Below are 17,300 nucleotides of genomic sequence, written 5' to 3'. Positions count from 1 at the left end.
ATAACTAAAAATCACAGAATTTGTGTATAAAAAAAAAAAAAAACCTAACACAAAAATACACGTCAATTTGGTAAGAACATTGGGTGCACATTCAAGGCCCTAAGAACAAGATAGTATTAGCCCCAATTTATCAAAGTTCACTAGAAAGATCACCCTACTTTATTTTTGGTGCCTCGTACTCCCAAAAGCTGTTATTGCTTAGCATAGAATAAAATGAATATAAACCTTGCACTGGTCTGCTGGATGTTTTCTTGAAGTCTAATGTTGGCTTCTTGGAAAACCCAGCTCGAAATTCAATAGTGCTGAGACCTGTGATCCGAACAGAGTGTCTTCCGCTGCTTGATGTCTGGAAGGCAACAGCTGAAGTTCACCAACCAAATCAGCATTTCAAGATTTGCAGGTTTCTGAACCATCCACTGAGGTCAGTACAAAGAATTCATAAGAGGCTTTACGTCAAGAATTATATGAAAAAGGCATTTAATAATGCTCTACGTTTAGACACTACTACCACCAATAGCTGTAGTGTCTGCAAAAAGAGTCAGCTGATTTTGTCTTGGGTAACCCACAACACAAACACACGAGACCAACAATTACTTTAACATGCCAGTGACAGTAACTGGAGAACACTTCTAGAAATTTGGATTATTATTACTTTTGTAAAGGGTATTACAAAACAAGAAATGAAACATGTCATTGGAAAAAATCAGCATACATTTTCTGCTGGTCATTAATATAAATGATTTACTTCCAGTGCTAGAATAATATATTTTACCTTTTTATTTATTATTAAGATTAATTTTTAGAATACATGCATAACTAATTTTATCTGTGAGGTATATGCAGATATCACATGTACTGCGTATTCCAAAGCAAGTGGCACATACAGAGCAGCCTCAACCAATGCAGCATGTTAGAAGCAGTCCTCTTTCACAGCCAGGGTCTTGGTCTCTGAGCTGAGGATGCAGAAGTAGCTCTTTCTGCAAGCTTTATTGCTTGAGAGTACAATAACTTCTATGCAAAGTAAATCAAAATAATTGTAGGACTGAGGACTTTTTAAAGTTAATTTTTATCATTGCATGCTGAGAAATAAAAGGAATATGAAGCTTTTGTCCTCACCTACTTTCACACTGCCCAGCTGTTAGAAAAACTGCTGTGCTGAGCATAGCATTAGATGTTACTTATGTTTAACTGACAAACCCATGGATAATATCATCCACAGCAGCAGGACAAAACTTAAAAAACTTCAACGGCTATGAAGAGTCTGCAATGCCAAGATCTAATCCGAATTTAGTAGAATCTACTCTGATTTTTTGCTCTGAGACAATGCAACCTACAAGATACACAACATAAAGAAAGCCTGTATGAAGTAACATTATCAGGATTTTTCTCCCATGAGAACATTATCTAATAGAACCTTAAAATACATAATTCCTTCAATCAGTAAGCCTCTCCAACACTCTCCAGCTGCATGTGAGTATTAAATTAAGCAGTCATTTCTCATAACTAACTGCCAGGGGAGAGTTGTTTAGACACTGACAAATCGCTGTCTATCTGCCTAAAACCACCTGTTTGCTCCTATTTGTTTAGCCTTTCACCTCAGAAAATCACTAATAAAGCCTTTTATATAAACCAGCTGTTAGGAATATAAATAAATACTTCAGTGTGTCAAACAACTTGTATTATTAGGCATTAAAATTCCATTAGACAAGTGCAGTGACAAAATTATTTTCATTTATGCATCTATATTAGGAATTTACAGCACAATTAAATTTCTTGTGAAGTTTTTTATAAATTTTTAATCACGCTCTTAATATCACAGAGCAAACAAACAAAAAAAAAAAGCCAGTGACTAAAGCTAAGTGTATGAGTCACAAAAAAGCAATATATGGGGAAATTATTTATCTTTATAAATTATTCAGACTTTTGGACGCTTGAAGTTTTAAGGCTAGAAGAACCTTATAAAATGTTATCACCTAATGATAAACGTGCCTAAAAGCTCCCATGCTATGCAAATACCTAAGGATAAAATTCATTCCAAAGGATTGCTTTCCAGTGAGTACTTTTCTAATCTCTTTTCAGAATTATCAAGGATCACTGGAATTATACACTATTGTTTCACCTCCCTGACTGGATGACCACAATAAGATCAAACAGATAGAACAGTGCAGAAAGCAAATATTTATGTCAAATGCATCAGGAAAAAAAAGAAAAAAAAAGAAAAAAAAAACTTTTTTGCCTTGCAAACAGCACAACATAAAATTTGTCCAAAATGTATGCATCAAGCAACAAAAGCTTGAAAAGAATACTGGTTAAAAACAAGCAAACCTACCAACAACCAAAAAACAAAACAAAACAAAAAAAAACACAAAAACCTCTTATTTTAAAACAGCTCACAGTAGAAAGATAAACAAGCTACAATAACAAATAGATTTTTAACTGCAATGTTGTATTTATATGCTTATATTTACAATGATAGAGATATGCAGCTGAAGTGAGCTTTAAGTTACATCCCCATTGAGCTGAAATTACTCACTGCTTTGACATTATGCTCCTTTGAATCAGCTGCCAGAAGACTATCTTAATCACAAGCTTTTTCTGCTGATTTTCCTACCCCCATCACCTTTCTCTCCTTTTCTCAATCACATAAATGATAATTTAATCTTATAAGATTCTGTGGTACTGCTCAGCTGAAAGAGTCTTGTGCTGTTGATTAAACAACAGGCTCCAACAGCAGCTGATGGCTTCTCATTACTCGCTCTCCTCCCCACATTCACCAGCATAACCCCCTTGCCTTCTTAACCAAACGCCCGGTGGGCAAGCCAGGAGTAATTTGGAACAACTGCTTATTGAGGAACATCTCATGGTAATTCAGCTGTAGGACCAGGAGATAGGGTGACTCACAGCTAGCTCCAAGGTTCAGGAAGCACACACACACACAGCAGGTTCATCTCTCTGAAGATACACGCTCCCTATCACGCAAATGCCTTTTGCATGGGGAAGAGCCACAAGCTCACCTTGTGCCATGTCTCTGTGAAAGGACTACTGTTACTGCGCAAGCCAAGAGCACTACAGCAGACCAACTGGGAGGAAAACACCATTACAAAAGACACATACATCTATGATGTTTTCATAACTGAAGTACCTGCAGCCAGCTGGAGACCTGGTGTGCTGCAGAAAGCAACTGCTTTTACTCCATTTTGTACTACTTGAGCCTGTGATTTAAGACCTGTACTGCACACTACAAGATCACCAACATTTGTCTGTGGATTAAGACGCAAACTTAATGGACTGATTGTTCTGTGGTTAATTCAGTAGCAGCTAATATTGGTTCAGTTCAGCATGACTTGTTATCTTAACCAAACAAAAATAAGATTTTGTACATCAGTACAAGTTGCCTATACAACCTAACTGAAGACTTGCTTTGCTCATAAAAAATAAAAGTAATAAAAAAGGAATTCAAGATTTTGTTTATTCTTATTATTTTAAACTGAAAAAATGTTGGAGACAGCATTAGGCTGAGCTATGAAACAACAAAAAACTCCTTACTACAGGAGCAGCCGGATCTTTGGCCAGAAGTGATCTGCACCCAGCAGCATGCTGACTTACTTCCAACTGAACCACTTGGCAGTTTGCACCATGCTCAGTGCCAGCCTTGGTTTTATGAGAGCTTATCAGCTCTTGCTCAGTTAGTCTTCAAAGGTGTCGTGCTCCTCTCAGCAATTCCTGCAATCCAGAAGTTTGGGTAGCATCATGCAGAAACAGATGTCGTTCTGCTTTGCTCAGTTCACACACAAAAAAGTCTCAGCACAGCAGTAGCCATGCAAGGCCCGTGAGAGATCAAACAGTGCATTTGCCTTCTTGCATTCTGCTTCTCCAAGCTGCAGGGCAAACTGAGGCTACTCTCAATCTATTCTCTGCCCTGCCATATGGTGCTCTTCTAGCGCAAGGTCTGCAGCAGTATCAGTGGTTTCCTACACTGCTTTATGTGGCTTATTTATTAACTAACACATTTCAAATGTTTGAAAAACATCTGCATCCAGCCATGAAAACAAAACTGAGGCTAGTGCTTAATTTTCAAGATTTGTGCTGTGGTTAAGAAAGTTTGACCATATTATTAGCATTTGGTGCAATCACATTTTGAACAGATAGTTAAAATGTGATAACGAATGAATTATAAAAATACAAATGCTTCCTAAAGTCTAGCCAAGTCCTAAGCCTCACCTGGTAGTTCATATTGTATTGAGACTACACTTGCCCTCCATATCCCCTAGTATGGTTTCAGATAAGCCCAGTTGACTTCAGCTTAAATAAGGTATGCTGAATCTCAATTCATCTAAATCTTTGCTAAATTAGGCCATCTTATCAATATACTTTCTGTTACTGACTTACAGAACCACAGAACTGTAGGGGCTGGAATGGATCTCCAGAGATCTGAGACCACCCCCCTACAAAGCAGGCCCCCTACAGCAGGCTGCACAGGTCAGCATCCAGGCAGGTCTTGAATATCTCCAGAGTAGGAGAATCAACAACCTCCCTGGGCAGCCTGTTCCAGTGCTCTGTCACACTCACTGTGAAGAAGTTTCTTCACATATTGGTGCAGAACTTCCTATGCTCCAGTTTGTGGCCATTTCCCCTTGTCCTGTCCTCACAGACCACTGAAAAGAGGTTGGCCATGTCCCTTTGACTCCCACACTTAAGATATTTATAAACATTAATTAAACCTATTTTATACATAGGTGTATCTATAAAAGGTAAATATATAAAAGGTCTATATATTATTGATCTATAAAAAGTAAATACTTCAGCTACATGAGTTCGGTTCACAGCTAGGCTCTGCTCTGTGTAGCAACACATTTTAAGTGCTCTTGGAGGTTATTTTATTTGCACATTTTATATTTATACAACCATGACATGGCACTCACAGGAACATGAGGCTGACAAGCACTATCACCCAGAGAAAACCCCACAAAAGTATAGTTTCTGACACAGGTAGCCTGGGCAAGGAGGCCCACAGGCAGTTCTAAGATGATCATTTCAGACATCTTAATTTTGGGCTTGGAATTTACTGCTAATAATGTTGATCTTACCTTTCTAACATTTCCAATAATTCAGGATCCATTCTGTAACTTTATGTGCCACTCACATATATACCACTTTATATACTTTATATACCACTCATGTGAACAAACTGATTTCCACACTGTAGGACTTGAGTAATTTACTGATAAAGAGTTAGAATTAAATATTGATTTGTTGACTTCATGGACCTGCTAACAAAATCTTTGGCCTACAAAATGCAAATCATCTCCCTCTCCCAGTCCTCTAGACTTGCTGTACATAGCAAAGCCACTCTGTGCCTGGGCTCTCTACAGAGTCTCTGCTCACTAGACTGCAAAAAATTCAGTGCTCACTTCATCTTTTTTCCATCCAAAGAAAACAGGATTTGATCTCAGGCACTAACATCTACTACCTATCTATCTATGGGCAGCCTGGTCTGGTGGTTGGCAACTCTGCTGGTAGTGGAACAATACATTATTATTATGGTCCTTTTCAACCCAGACCATTCTATGATTCTATGATCTAAATACATCTTGCTAAGAATTTTATGCTGAATTCAGAATGTCACATAGAGCTCAAAAAAGACATTTAGTATAAAATCTTATGTATGAATATTTCTGATAAATAATGTAGAAGATCATTAAACAACCCCAGACAAGTCATGCGTTATTTCTGCAATAACTATACCTTTATTGTCCATGTTCCAGGTTCTGGATCTTTAACGTTTACTACTTTTGCAGAGTTGTGGATATTCAGCAATTCGTTCAGACCCAATCCTTTACTGATCTGTTTACCTAAATAAATAAATAAACTAATTAACAACAGCTAGAGAGTATTGCTTAAAAAAAAAAGACTAAGTACAATATTTTTCTTCATTTCTGATGTATATTTGATAACTGGCTTACTATTTAGCAGAGTCAATGGCATTTACAACAGTCAAAATCCCTTGCAATTCCTTCCCAGAATCCCAAAAATGATCATTTATTTTCACTCTTTTTGTTCACTTGGGAGTCCTAATACAGCCTTCAACACTACAGTTGCTGGGTTTCCTACAGCTCTGTAAGTAAAGCAAGTTCTCTTCTCCACAGCAAATAACCAGCTCCCAGTAAAAGGAAGCAGCACAGAATCACACTTCCTCAAAGGGGATCCTTGAAGAAACTCACCTTAACTAACATGGCAGCTACCAGCCCACTCACTTTTCTGCCAAGTAGATCTGTTCCAAGCTGGATTAGATCCATAAAAATATTGACAAGCCAGGTTTTCCAGGCATACAAGCATTAGCATGTGACTAATGGTGACTAAATCCCTCACAGGGAATTTACCCTGTAAGACATTACAGACCTTGATAAAATACTACAAGTTTCCATAAGGCACCATACCACACTTTATATGTACGCTTACACGTACAAATATATGGATGGCTGTATGCAGGAACTGGTTCCCTACAGAAGCATTTTGCTCCATTAATAGTGACATGTGCCTTCATAGCTAAAAACAGCTCTAGCTGTTTCAGAGCACTGAAAAGAAATTTTAAAGTTAGGAACAGAGTGTCTCAGTATCAGTGTTCAAGAGTTTCTCAGATTCACCTGCACTAACTTCAGTTAAAATAAAATAATGGCTGTAGATGCATGGAGCTGCCCTAGAAGAAAGGAAAACATACAAATGGGATTAAAGCTTTGTCTGAGCCTGAGCTGTGATCAAGATTGGTGTTACTATGCTCTCTGAGCAGTTTTTAAACAAATCAGAATGCCTCAGTGGAGGGCAGATCAGATCATATCACGGAAACAATACTGTGCATAGAATATTTCCAAGATAATATAACTTGTGTAATATTCTCAGCCAAAAACCATTCAGAAAATACAAGATAGGCATCAGCCTAACAATAACCAGCAGATCTATTTGAACTACGAGCTACAGATTAGCATACAAATCTCCTTCAACATCATACACAGTGTACAGATAGAGATTAACACACGAGAGGGTTTGATTGTGAATTCTTTCTTGGTTTACAGCATGGTGTCCAACCATTTGGCTTGCTTGTATCATACTGAATGAACAGGAATTGTCTTGGGCTGCATATACATAGGCTGCTCTGAATGTAATGCCTCCTATTTATTTCCGTGGAAACCACAACAGACGCAAAGAGAACAACAGCACTGTTTGATAGAGCAAATTCTCAGCTACAAAGTGCTGTTTTTCAACAGTCACCAACGTTAGCTTGGTTAGTTTTCTTCAGCGATGAACAAGAGTCTGCATGCCACACTAGTAAAAATCTGCACTAGCAGAGGTGACCCAGTGTTGCTGTTGCCATTACTGAGACGTGCCAGCCAGCCCTCAGTGTGCTCACATCCACTGTTTGGTCTCCAGTAATGGTTCAGCAAACACTGACAAATGTTAATGGACGCCATTTTTTTCTGCATGGAGGAACTCAATGACATACTTTTGTTTCATACACACCGCTGTGTCAGACACTATTCTGTCACACTGCCCCTCTGCTTCCACCTTGCATAGTAAGAAAATGCAATGGAATATTGGCAGGAAGGTTCAGCCTCTACAGCTGTACCACCAACATCCATCTCTAACATCATGGGCCAACATAATAAAACAGGAGGCATTACTTTTGGAGCAGATTTCATAGATTAAAAAAGCATCTGTTAAGAGAAGTCTTACAAAAGTCTAGTAAAGAGACATGATCAAATATTCATTTAAGTTGAACATCTGATTGCAACTCTATACGTTCCATTTGAAAATTTGCTAGCAATTCATGTTGACTGAAAATAGAATCTTAACTACACAAAAAAATCTATTAATTTTTTTGCAGACTTGAAACCTATTCTCAAATTCTTTTATCAAAATGGAAAGTAAGGCTGCATACTTTTTCACTGTTCACAGGACTGCATTTATCCAATGTATCAAGATGCATGAAATTATTAGCCATAACTTGAATTAGGCCGGTGTTGCAGCCTCCCCATGTCTTGGTTTCAGCATAGACAGCATTAATAGGACACAATATTTGTTTGTTTTGTTTTGGTTGTTTGGTTGTTGCTGCGTGATAGGTGCATGCCCAGGGCCCGTCTGCTCGGTGAGGAAGAGCTGCTGCTACAATGGCTCAGGGCTGGGGGTGGTTGTAGTATAGGGTGGGCCAGGCCACATGCAGCCCATGTGTTGGACATGCCCAGCTTAATGAATACTGGTTTAACTCTCACCACCATGTGAGTGAAGAACCATCATATGTAGCTCCTAAACGATGGTTCAGTGACTGTACAAATATAAAATATGAAAAGCAGAAGTATCCAGAAATTTGAATGCATGGAAACCAACAAAATGGAAGAAGATGAGAGGAACTGGTAAGAAGAGAGAGGATTTCTGAAATCACGATACTACTTTTCAAAATGCGAGGACACCAGTCATTCACATAAATATGGCCTTTCCTGTTGAAGACAGAAGAGATAACTTGTCTTTTTTTTCTTTTTTTTTTTCCTTCTTTTTTTCCTTTTTTTTTTTTTTAATTTTTTAATTTTATTTTTTTACCATAGTAAAAGGATGCACAAGTTACTTTACCTAATGGATCATGAATTTCAATTGCTGGTGAAGGACCACTCAAGGACACTGTAACCTCTTTCAGACTCGGATCAAAGGGGATCTGCCAAGTATTTTCAGCCATAGTCAAATGGTCTGTAGACAAAAGATGTACTTTGGATGCTTGAACTGCTTCTTCAACCCATTTCAACACCTAGAACAGAAAATAACATTACTTTGCTGAAATACTGTCACATAGTATTTGCTGTTGAAATATTTTCTGTTATCTCTACTGTCTGTAGACAGTTAACATGGAATCTCTATAAGACCACTTCTTTCAGCAGTCATTTTATCATCTGACACTACATAGTTACCACATTCCCCTGAGAGGGTAGAGGACTTACCTAATACAAAGACTCACTCCATTAATTTCAATGAACTATTCTAAAGACAGCACAAGCATAGTTTCCACTCATATCAGTAATATGCAGTAGCACACAGAAAGAAGTAATAGCACAGCACAGCACTGAACTTGTAATACACAAGAAACAAAGCTCTTCCACGGTGGCAAAGGCATTCTCCAACTTCTGCTGTTTGAATCAATAATCCATATACATAACATGACAAAACAGATCTGAAATAGATGGTCTGGAAACACAACAAGCACCAAAACTGTATTGTCTTGTCTCTGCTGTTATAAATTCTGAAGTGAATATGCCTATTCAGGCAAATATATTTTAAAAAATATCAGTACTTAAGAAGATATTACTGAAGCCAAGATCAACAGGGTGTTGGAAGGAAACAGACTTGGATATGCCTGTAGAGACACAGTTACACTGTAGAATTAAAGAGTAATTTCAAATGGGAATTAACAGTATACATATACGCATATCTCTGGTCACACACTATTAATTACCCGAAGCAAGAAGGAAAACTTCCTTATCCAGGTGTACTGAGCACTTGTCATCTATGGACTTTGGATTTCTTCTCTAAAGCATCTGCTACAAAGTGACACTTGACAGAGAATTCAGGACAGAACAGAGAATAATGCTTTAGAAAGTTAATTCTTGTAACTAAATCTGAATCTGTGCCTTACAAAATCCTTGACTTTAAACATTATCAGTCAACAAATATCAGATGTAATAAAAAAAAGAGAAAGCACTGAAAAGAGATCTATTCAAACAGTAATAACAATAACTAAATAAAACAGTGATAACCTAGATAGAACAGTAGGCCTCACCGGACTCTGCTACAATAATTCTCCACCAGAGTGCTGTCAGATGACCAAGTACCAGTAACAGCCCAGGCCCTGTGGCAGCCCTGGGATGGCAGCACCTCTGGCACAGCAGACTCGAGAAGGGCAAAATGTGGCCTACCAGAGAAGAAAAGAGCAAGGAAGAGCCTTGCAGCACCAGTAAAGCCAGTAAAAAAAACCAAATACTCAACATCTCTGCAATAATGTTACTCAAGACAGAAACAGCTTTCCTGTAATAGCTAGCTGCTATTACTAACTATGTAGATGAGCCGTTGAATGCTGGAACAGGAACCACAAGGTTTCATGAAGACCCAACTAATTTTACATTCTACTTTTAGAAATTAGACATTTAAGTCCAAAAATGCTTCTCAAAGTAGCTTCAGTCAGTTCTACTAATGTTACACTACCACAGCCATGCCTCTTTTCCTTTGTGTTAGGTATATGGGAAGGTTTCTAGTTAATGCCAGGATCTTATATTCATAGCGATGTTTTTAAACAAATTGTAAGATTTCATGAACCCACCCGAATTTTCAGAAGAAAGGAATATTCTTGTCTGGCTTAAGTTTAAACTTGTTTTGAGTTAAGCAAAATACATCAAGTTGCAAGGTAAAGCATCCTTGCAGATACTTGGACAGTATGTAAATCATACTGGTATTTATACATAAAATTATTTCTTAAACTCAGAAGTGCTAATATTACATTCTTGAAAATTTTGTCAAACGAGACTGTAACATACACATGATGAGTCAAAAAAAAAAAAAAAAGATTCCTATATAACAATTTAAGTTCCCACAATACACTTTTTGGGGGCTCCTCCTCATGATCATTGCCTCTTCAGAAGTCCTGACTAGCCTTCCCGTGAGCAGGAAGCACAGCAGAGGACATGGTACAGATGGCAGCCCACCCATCCAGTGCTCCTGGACCAGTTCTGTGCTTAACACATTCATTTGTAAAGACTTAGAAAGTCAGACCTAAGTGAGCAGCTTAGCTCACTCTCATACATTAGCTTACGAGAAAAGCTTCTCTATAACTAATTGAGTTTACTATTAAAATCATCACAGTAAAATTAACTGGAATTTGATTTCTTCCTAGTGCAGCTTTCCTAGGTGGGGCTTTCCTACAGGATCACTTTGCAACATGATTCTGCTTGCTGGAATTAAACCCAAATTGCCTTTTGCCAGCAGTTCTCCACTCCTCCCACTCATGCCCCCTTTCCAAAAAACTTACCAATCATTTTGTATGAATTAATTTGTTTTTCCTTTTATAAACATAGCTACCCATATTAGCAAACAGATGAAAAAACCTCAATTATACGTAAGTCAATCTGAAGGCACCACAAAAGCTGAAAAATCATCTATCCACATTATAAAACAATACAAGATACCGAGTCAAGTTTGCTCCAAACCTTTTCTGCAATTAATAAGAAATGATTTAAGTTCGTTGGAATTAGGCTGATAAAATTACTAATGGAGAACATGCGTGATCCCAGTGATCCCGAAGCACTTTGTGGAATCTTGACTTATCTGTCACTGGGGTCATGCTGCAAGCCAGATCATTACAGGATCTGGATTTTTAAAAATTTCAAAGAGGGAGAAGATATCTTAAAAGTAAACAAAACTCAATAGCACATAGCTTCTGCAAAATAATTTAAGAGAAGTCAGGTCTTTCCAGTTTTGAAAGAAAAAGGCTGTGGGCTCTCCCTCTGACTCTCAGTCCTACATGATATTAATTCTCCGTAGAGCACATGTTGCTTTCATACAGCATATATAACATCAAGCTACCACAGTACCATGTTACAGCTTAAAAAATGGGAGGAAAGTGGGAAGTCCCTCCAGTTGAAAATTCATCATCAGCATGCAACTTTTTATTTCAAAACAAAATCCTAATCTAAACTAATACTTTTATGAACTCCAGATATCCTTTTTGGCAAAGAGGAGTGCTCAACTATGGAAACGGTTCCAAAAGTTTGCTTTATTTCAAAGGTAAATTAAATGAAGCCTTGTAGCCCATCACTGGAGACATGAATAACAATTATTTAATGATACCCAGCAGTTTAGCATACTTTAAGAGAAGAATAAAGAACTAGAAAATGTGTTTTTAATAAAGTGAAGTGATTCCATTCCTTTTCTACTCCCTTTTACTCTCTGACCCCAATAAACAGTTACAGTTAAACATCAAGTCAATTCAGGCAACATTATGCCACAAAATTCCATCAGCAATTCAAGCAGCACTGGGAAAAGAGAAGCCTGCCCAACAGCTCAGCTTTGCATTAGTTCATTGCAGAAGAAAAATGGTATACTTGCAACTGTGTTGCATGATAGTCTGGTTAGTTTAAGGAAAGTTGCTGGTCTTTGAACAGAAGAAACATGTCTGGCATGCTTCCATTCCAGCTTCTTCTGAACCATCTTTCTTCACAGGACAGCCTGTCAGCACCTTCTGTGCATGTTCTGCAAGAGACCAACCACCAACTATTTTGGGGTTTGGAATGGAACCAACTTTTCAGCTTTTGGCTTTCCCATTGAGACAATCCAACACAGTGCCCGCTGCACAAAGCCAGGCTGGTTTTGGCAAGGTGATCATGTCTCTTACCAGAAATGGAAGCTCAGCCTCCCTGGTAAATTCCATAAAACAGTTCATTAATACACAATCAAATTGTATAAAAAGTCCAACCTAGAGATCCCATAGCTGTCTGTCTTACTGAGTAACACAAAAGCACAGGGCCAGGAGACAGCTTCTGCATTACTCTGTCAAAGTTCATTTGATTGAACTACCACTACACAACGCCAGATGTCTGCATAAAAACAAAAATAAGTTTATATGCATTCACAAGGCAACACATTTCAGAAGTTGTAAATCATAGGATTTTATTCTGAATGTGATAGCTTACAGCATTTCCCAGTACATCTGGGAAAGTTTTATCACAAATTCATTTTAACAAAGTAAGAGAGAGACATCTGAGACAAAACATGTTGAACATACCACCATCATTGTGCAATAAAAAAATTGTATTCATATGATAGAAGACCACTAAAATTCATATGACGAGATTTGTTAAGGAAGTCTCAATATAGAGAATCCACTATGTTTTCTGACAAAGAGAAGGGAATCATAGTAGATAACTTCTCCATCTCTATCCTTTCCACTCTTCTCCCTCTAGATTTCCATTTTATCTATGAATACTAGATTTCCATTTGTGTATCTGACAGACTGATAACATTTATCTTCTAGTTCTGATTGTCTATTAGTATTAATGATGATGCAAACTTAATTTTGTTATCTTTCTTAGAAGGTGTCAGGGACCATACATGGGTGGTAGTCATCCATGAATTGAACTCTATCCAGGTTATCACTAATGAGCTTGGTCTTTCTTCTTCTCCAGCAGTTACACAGTCTGATAAGGACATGAATACCTAGCACTACCAGAGTTTTGAAAGTACCTCCTACTTTTGTAGCTCTTACCACTTGTTACACTAAAAAACAAACAAACAAACAAACAAAACCACCTTAAAGTTCATGTTCTTCCACTTTAAACGTCTATGAAACAACAATAAGTAGGCTTCTCAGTAAAATCTGACAAACAATAAACGTTAGGAAAAAGTCTCAGGCACACATTATGCCAACTATGTCTGACATTAGGCAAACTGAAATGTATTTCCTCATATAAAAATAGGTACATATATTTATATACGAAGTATTACTTTCAAATCCTCTAGTTTCTTTCTCTAATTTTAGACTGATTAAGCTAACAAGGGTTCTGTCCTCATGCCTTTGTTTTTAGTTTGTGCAATGGCTTTGTGTAACTGCAAAGCTGTCACTGACTTAATCCCTTTATACTTTTTTACCAAGACATGAACAACAATACCTTTCTGTCTCACAGAACTGTTATGGGAAAACATACAGCAATGTTTATGAAGTCTTCGGATCCTACAGTAAACCTTAGTTACATTCCAGTTTATGAATTCTATGTAGGCTGGCTGATGATCACAAGGCTACTCAAGAGCTCCCTTAGAATGGAATCTGCCCTTAAGTAACTTTTGCCCTGGGATGATACAGTTTATATTGTGCAACTGCCATTTCAGAAAGAAAAGAGAGCACAAAGACCTTTGCTTCTAATCCAAGTATCTATCAGAATAGGAAACTACAGAGAGTAGCAAAAATTCAGAGCAGAACCTAACCTCAGTTTTTAAACAAATGTTTTTGAGACCTTTCAATTCCAAAAACGAAAATGGAAGCCAAGAGAATGACCCAGCTGTCTTCACTCCTGCAGTAACTTGCTTGTGTATTCATTTTCTTCCTCCAAAGTTCAATAAGCAATTCTAGGAGATCCATTTCCCAACTCTCTCATTCCAGTAAGGTTTGTAACACTGCTTTAACAGTGGTTTTAAAGTAGATTTTTTCTTTTGGGACCATTACAGAAAGCCCCCAAAACTGCAACTTTTGTTGCTCTTCCAAAATCTCAATGAATATTAACAGAGGGGAAAGGACAAATAGAAAAATAATTTTTAACACTTCTCCAGAGAATTTGCTCTTGCAACTTGCCCTGCTGTCAAGTCACTTCTTGGAATGCACACTGAAACCTGGAAAATATATGGAACATGGTCTCTATTCCCATTTGTTTATTCTTTGTCTCAAGAATATTTCTCTGACAGTCAAAACTACAGGATTTGAAGTTAACTGTTTCATTGCTTAACTATATGTATCTTCTTATTTCCATCCAAAGTATTCTAATGCTTTTAAATGCATGTCGAAAAACATGACCCAGACACTGCAGACATTCAAAATTCTACTGTGAAAATAACTCATAAGCTGTATGTATAACTACACAATGTATATGTAGGTTGCTCTGAATGTAATGCCTCCTATTTATTTCCATGGAAACCACAACAGACGCAAAGAGAACAACAGCACTGTTTGATAGAGCAAATTCTCAGCTACAAAGTGCTGTTTTTCAACAGTCACCAACGTTAGCTTGGTTAGTTTTCTTCAGCGATGAACAAGAGTCTGCATGCCACACTAGTAAAAATCTGCACTAGCAGAGGTGACCCAGTGTTGCTGTTGCCATTACTGAGACGTGCCAGCCAGCCCTCAGTGTGCTCACATCCACTGTTTGGTCTCCAGTAATGGTTCAGCAAACACTGACAAATGTTAATGGACGCCATTTTTTTCTGCATGGAGGAACTCAATGACATACTTTTGTTTCATACACACCGCTGTGTCAGACACTATTCTGTCACACTGCCCCTCTGCTTCCACCTTGCATAGTAAGAAAATGCAATGGAATATTGGCAGGAAGGTTCAGCCTCTACTACTATCCCGCAGTGTCTGATGCACAGACTCAGATGTTAATGACCCAAATCGTTTATTACAAGTGCTCACACCACTTATATTCCTTCACAAGTTTTCTTTTTCTAGCTTTCCCACCTGTCCCTACAACTTTCCCACCCACCTTTCCATGCTAGCAGAGCATTCTACAAACACTCCTTTAGCTGTTCATGCGGGCACTTCTCCAATCAGAGCCATCAGACGTTCTTTCTTCTTCTAAAGGTGTCCTTGGTTCTCATGCTGTTTGTCTTGCTGCACAGCTGCTGCTCTGAACAGTTTTTCTTGTATTCCCACATACTGCTATCCCACTAATATTCACCTATGATTTGTGAATCAGCATGATAACAGAAGAGGCATTACTGTTGGAGCAGCCTTCGTGGATTAAAAAAAAAATACAAAAAAATTTAATAAAAAAAAATATATAAAATAATAAAAAAATAATAAATAATTTAACTGAGTCTCAAGCACTTCAAAGTTAGGAAATGTGGGAATTAAGTTTGTCTGTTTTCAACTGTCATTAAAACATCCTCTTTGCAATTGCAAGGGCAGTGACAGCCCGAATTTACATGTTCACACTAATTTTTCCATAGAACCCAAATTCCATATAGTACAGAGAAAAAACAGCTGTAACCAGTTTTTCTTCCTTCGCTTGGCACTTACTGGGCAGTCTGTATTTCCAGAGGAGAACCATACTCTCCCAGGTAGCAATGACCTGCCTCTGCCATAAAATCATTCTTTCTTTTCCTACAATAAGGCATTCAGACTGCCTGGGGGGAGGGAGAAGGCTGCAAGCAACATGGCTACACAAGCAATCTTAACTGCACACAGTAGTTTTGAGCTTTTCACCTTTTCACCTCCACATTACTCTTTTCAAGCAATAGAGGGGCTTTCTGCTGTTTTAACAAAGTGAAACTAAACACTGTTTTCACATGTAGCATTATCTAAACATTCCCTGGTTCAGACCCACTAACCTGAACTACATATGTTTAACTCCTCCATCCTCAGTGAGGGCTAACAGTGAAAAGAAATAGGATGCTTTACAGTGGGCTTTTAGAGACTTCTATTCACAGCAAAGAATTCAGTGTGAAGAATAGTGGGTTCCGTGCCAGAACCATGTGAACCTACAGGCAGCAACCTTCTGTGCCTTTCCTGCAAAAATGACTCCTTTTGCATCATTTCTTTTAAAATATCCTCTTACTGGCCTGATCTCAACTCCATCTCTTGTTCCTTCTTACCTCATTTTATTCACATCATCATTTATATTCACTCACTCAAATTCCAATTTTTTTCTCTACATTTATTTTCTAATGTAGTCTCATTCCCCTTGCAGGTCACTGAGTAACATCCTCTTTTAAGTCAGTGTCAGCACTATGTCTGTAGTCACCTTCAGTCACAGTTGGGTCTCCCATGTTCCAAAACTGTGTATGGACGACACACTTCTTCTACTTCCTTTTAATAACTGTTAAGAAATCTGTATTTTTAAGAAGCCGAGGAAAAATATTTTGAGGGATGAGAAGGTGGGGTAACATTTAGAACTTAGAGTGAAAAAGTCAAGCAAATGATGTACTAAAAGAAATAAGGAACTCTTTCAGTTCACCCTCTTGTGAACTCCTGGTTCTAGCCATACTGTTCACTCATATTCATCAGACACAATAATGACTGATTTTTACCTCAAACAAATCAAGATGACCTGAAGGCATGATTGGAATAACCACGGACTAGTTCATCTCCTCTGTTTTTAATCTGTAACAAATTTATACACTGCTGATCATCACCATTCATTTTAATACCAGTTCTGGCATTGCTACAAACCTTGGTGCATCAGAATTATTTCCAGGAATTTCCTTACTTAACTTACTCATAATAGAATTCTGTAAGCATGTTGTAACACGACTTCAGTTCAAAACTAGTGTTGGCTGGAAATAAACTAATAAAACTGGATGCGGGTATAAAAATGTAGAATCTGTTCTTAATGACAGAGTTTAACTCAAATTTAATGAGGATGCTTAACACATTTTAATTTGGAGTGTTTTGTACTCCTCAACCTTAATTTGCAGTCATGGAACATCAGTGTTGACAAAGAAATCTCAGCCTAATGAAACACTTTTCGAGATTAGGATTTGAATGCTTTGATAAAAGAGCATAA

The 17,300-nt window shown here is 37.8% G+C and overlaps 1 protein-coding gene across 11 annotated transcripts in view; it reads right to left on the bottom strand.

Moving 5' to 3' along the window:
• The window catches only part of HMCN1 (hemicentin 1), a 182,579-nt gene that overhangs the window by 125,841 nt on the left and 39,438 nt on the right, over positions 1-17,300 (bottom strand). For all 11 annotated transcript variants that reach the window (XM_085232385.1, XM_085232392.1, XM_085232391.1 and 8 more), the window contains 3 exons: positions 8,620-8,791; positions 5,746-5,852; positions 226-346 (listed from right to left, as the gene is read on the bottom strand). In XM_085232385.1, coding sequence (XP_085088511.1) covers positions 226-346; positions 5,746-5,852; positions 8,620-8,791 — 400 coding nt within the window. The remainder of the gene's footprint in view (positions 1-225; positions 347-5,745; positions 5,853-8,619; positions 8,792-17,300) is intronic.

This window comes from Meleagris gallopavo, chromosome 10, assembly GCF_905368555.1.
Source record: "Meleagris gallopavo chromosome 10, MGAL_WU_HG_1.1, whole genome shotgun sequence".
Taxonomy (NCBI): Eukaryota; Metazoa; Chordata; class Aves; order Galliformes; family Phasianidae; genus Meleagris; species Meleagris gallopavo.
Note: the sequence above shows the minus strand (reverse complement) of the source record. Positions and strands in the feature narration are given on the sequence as shown.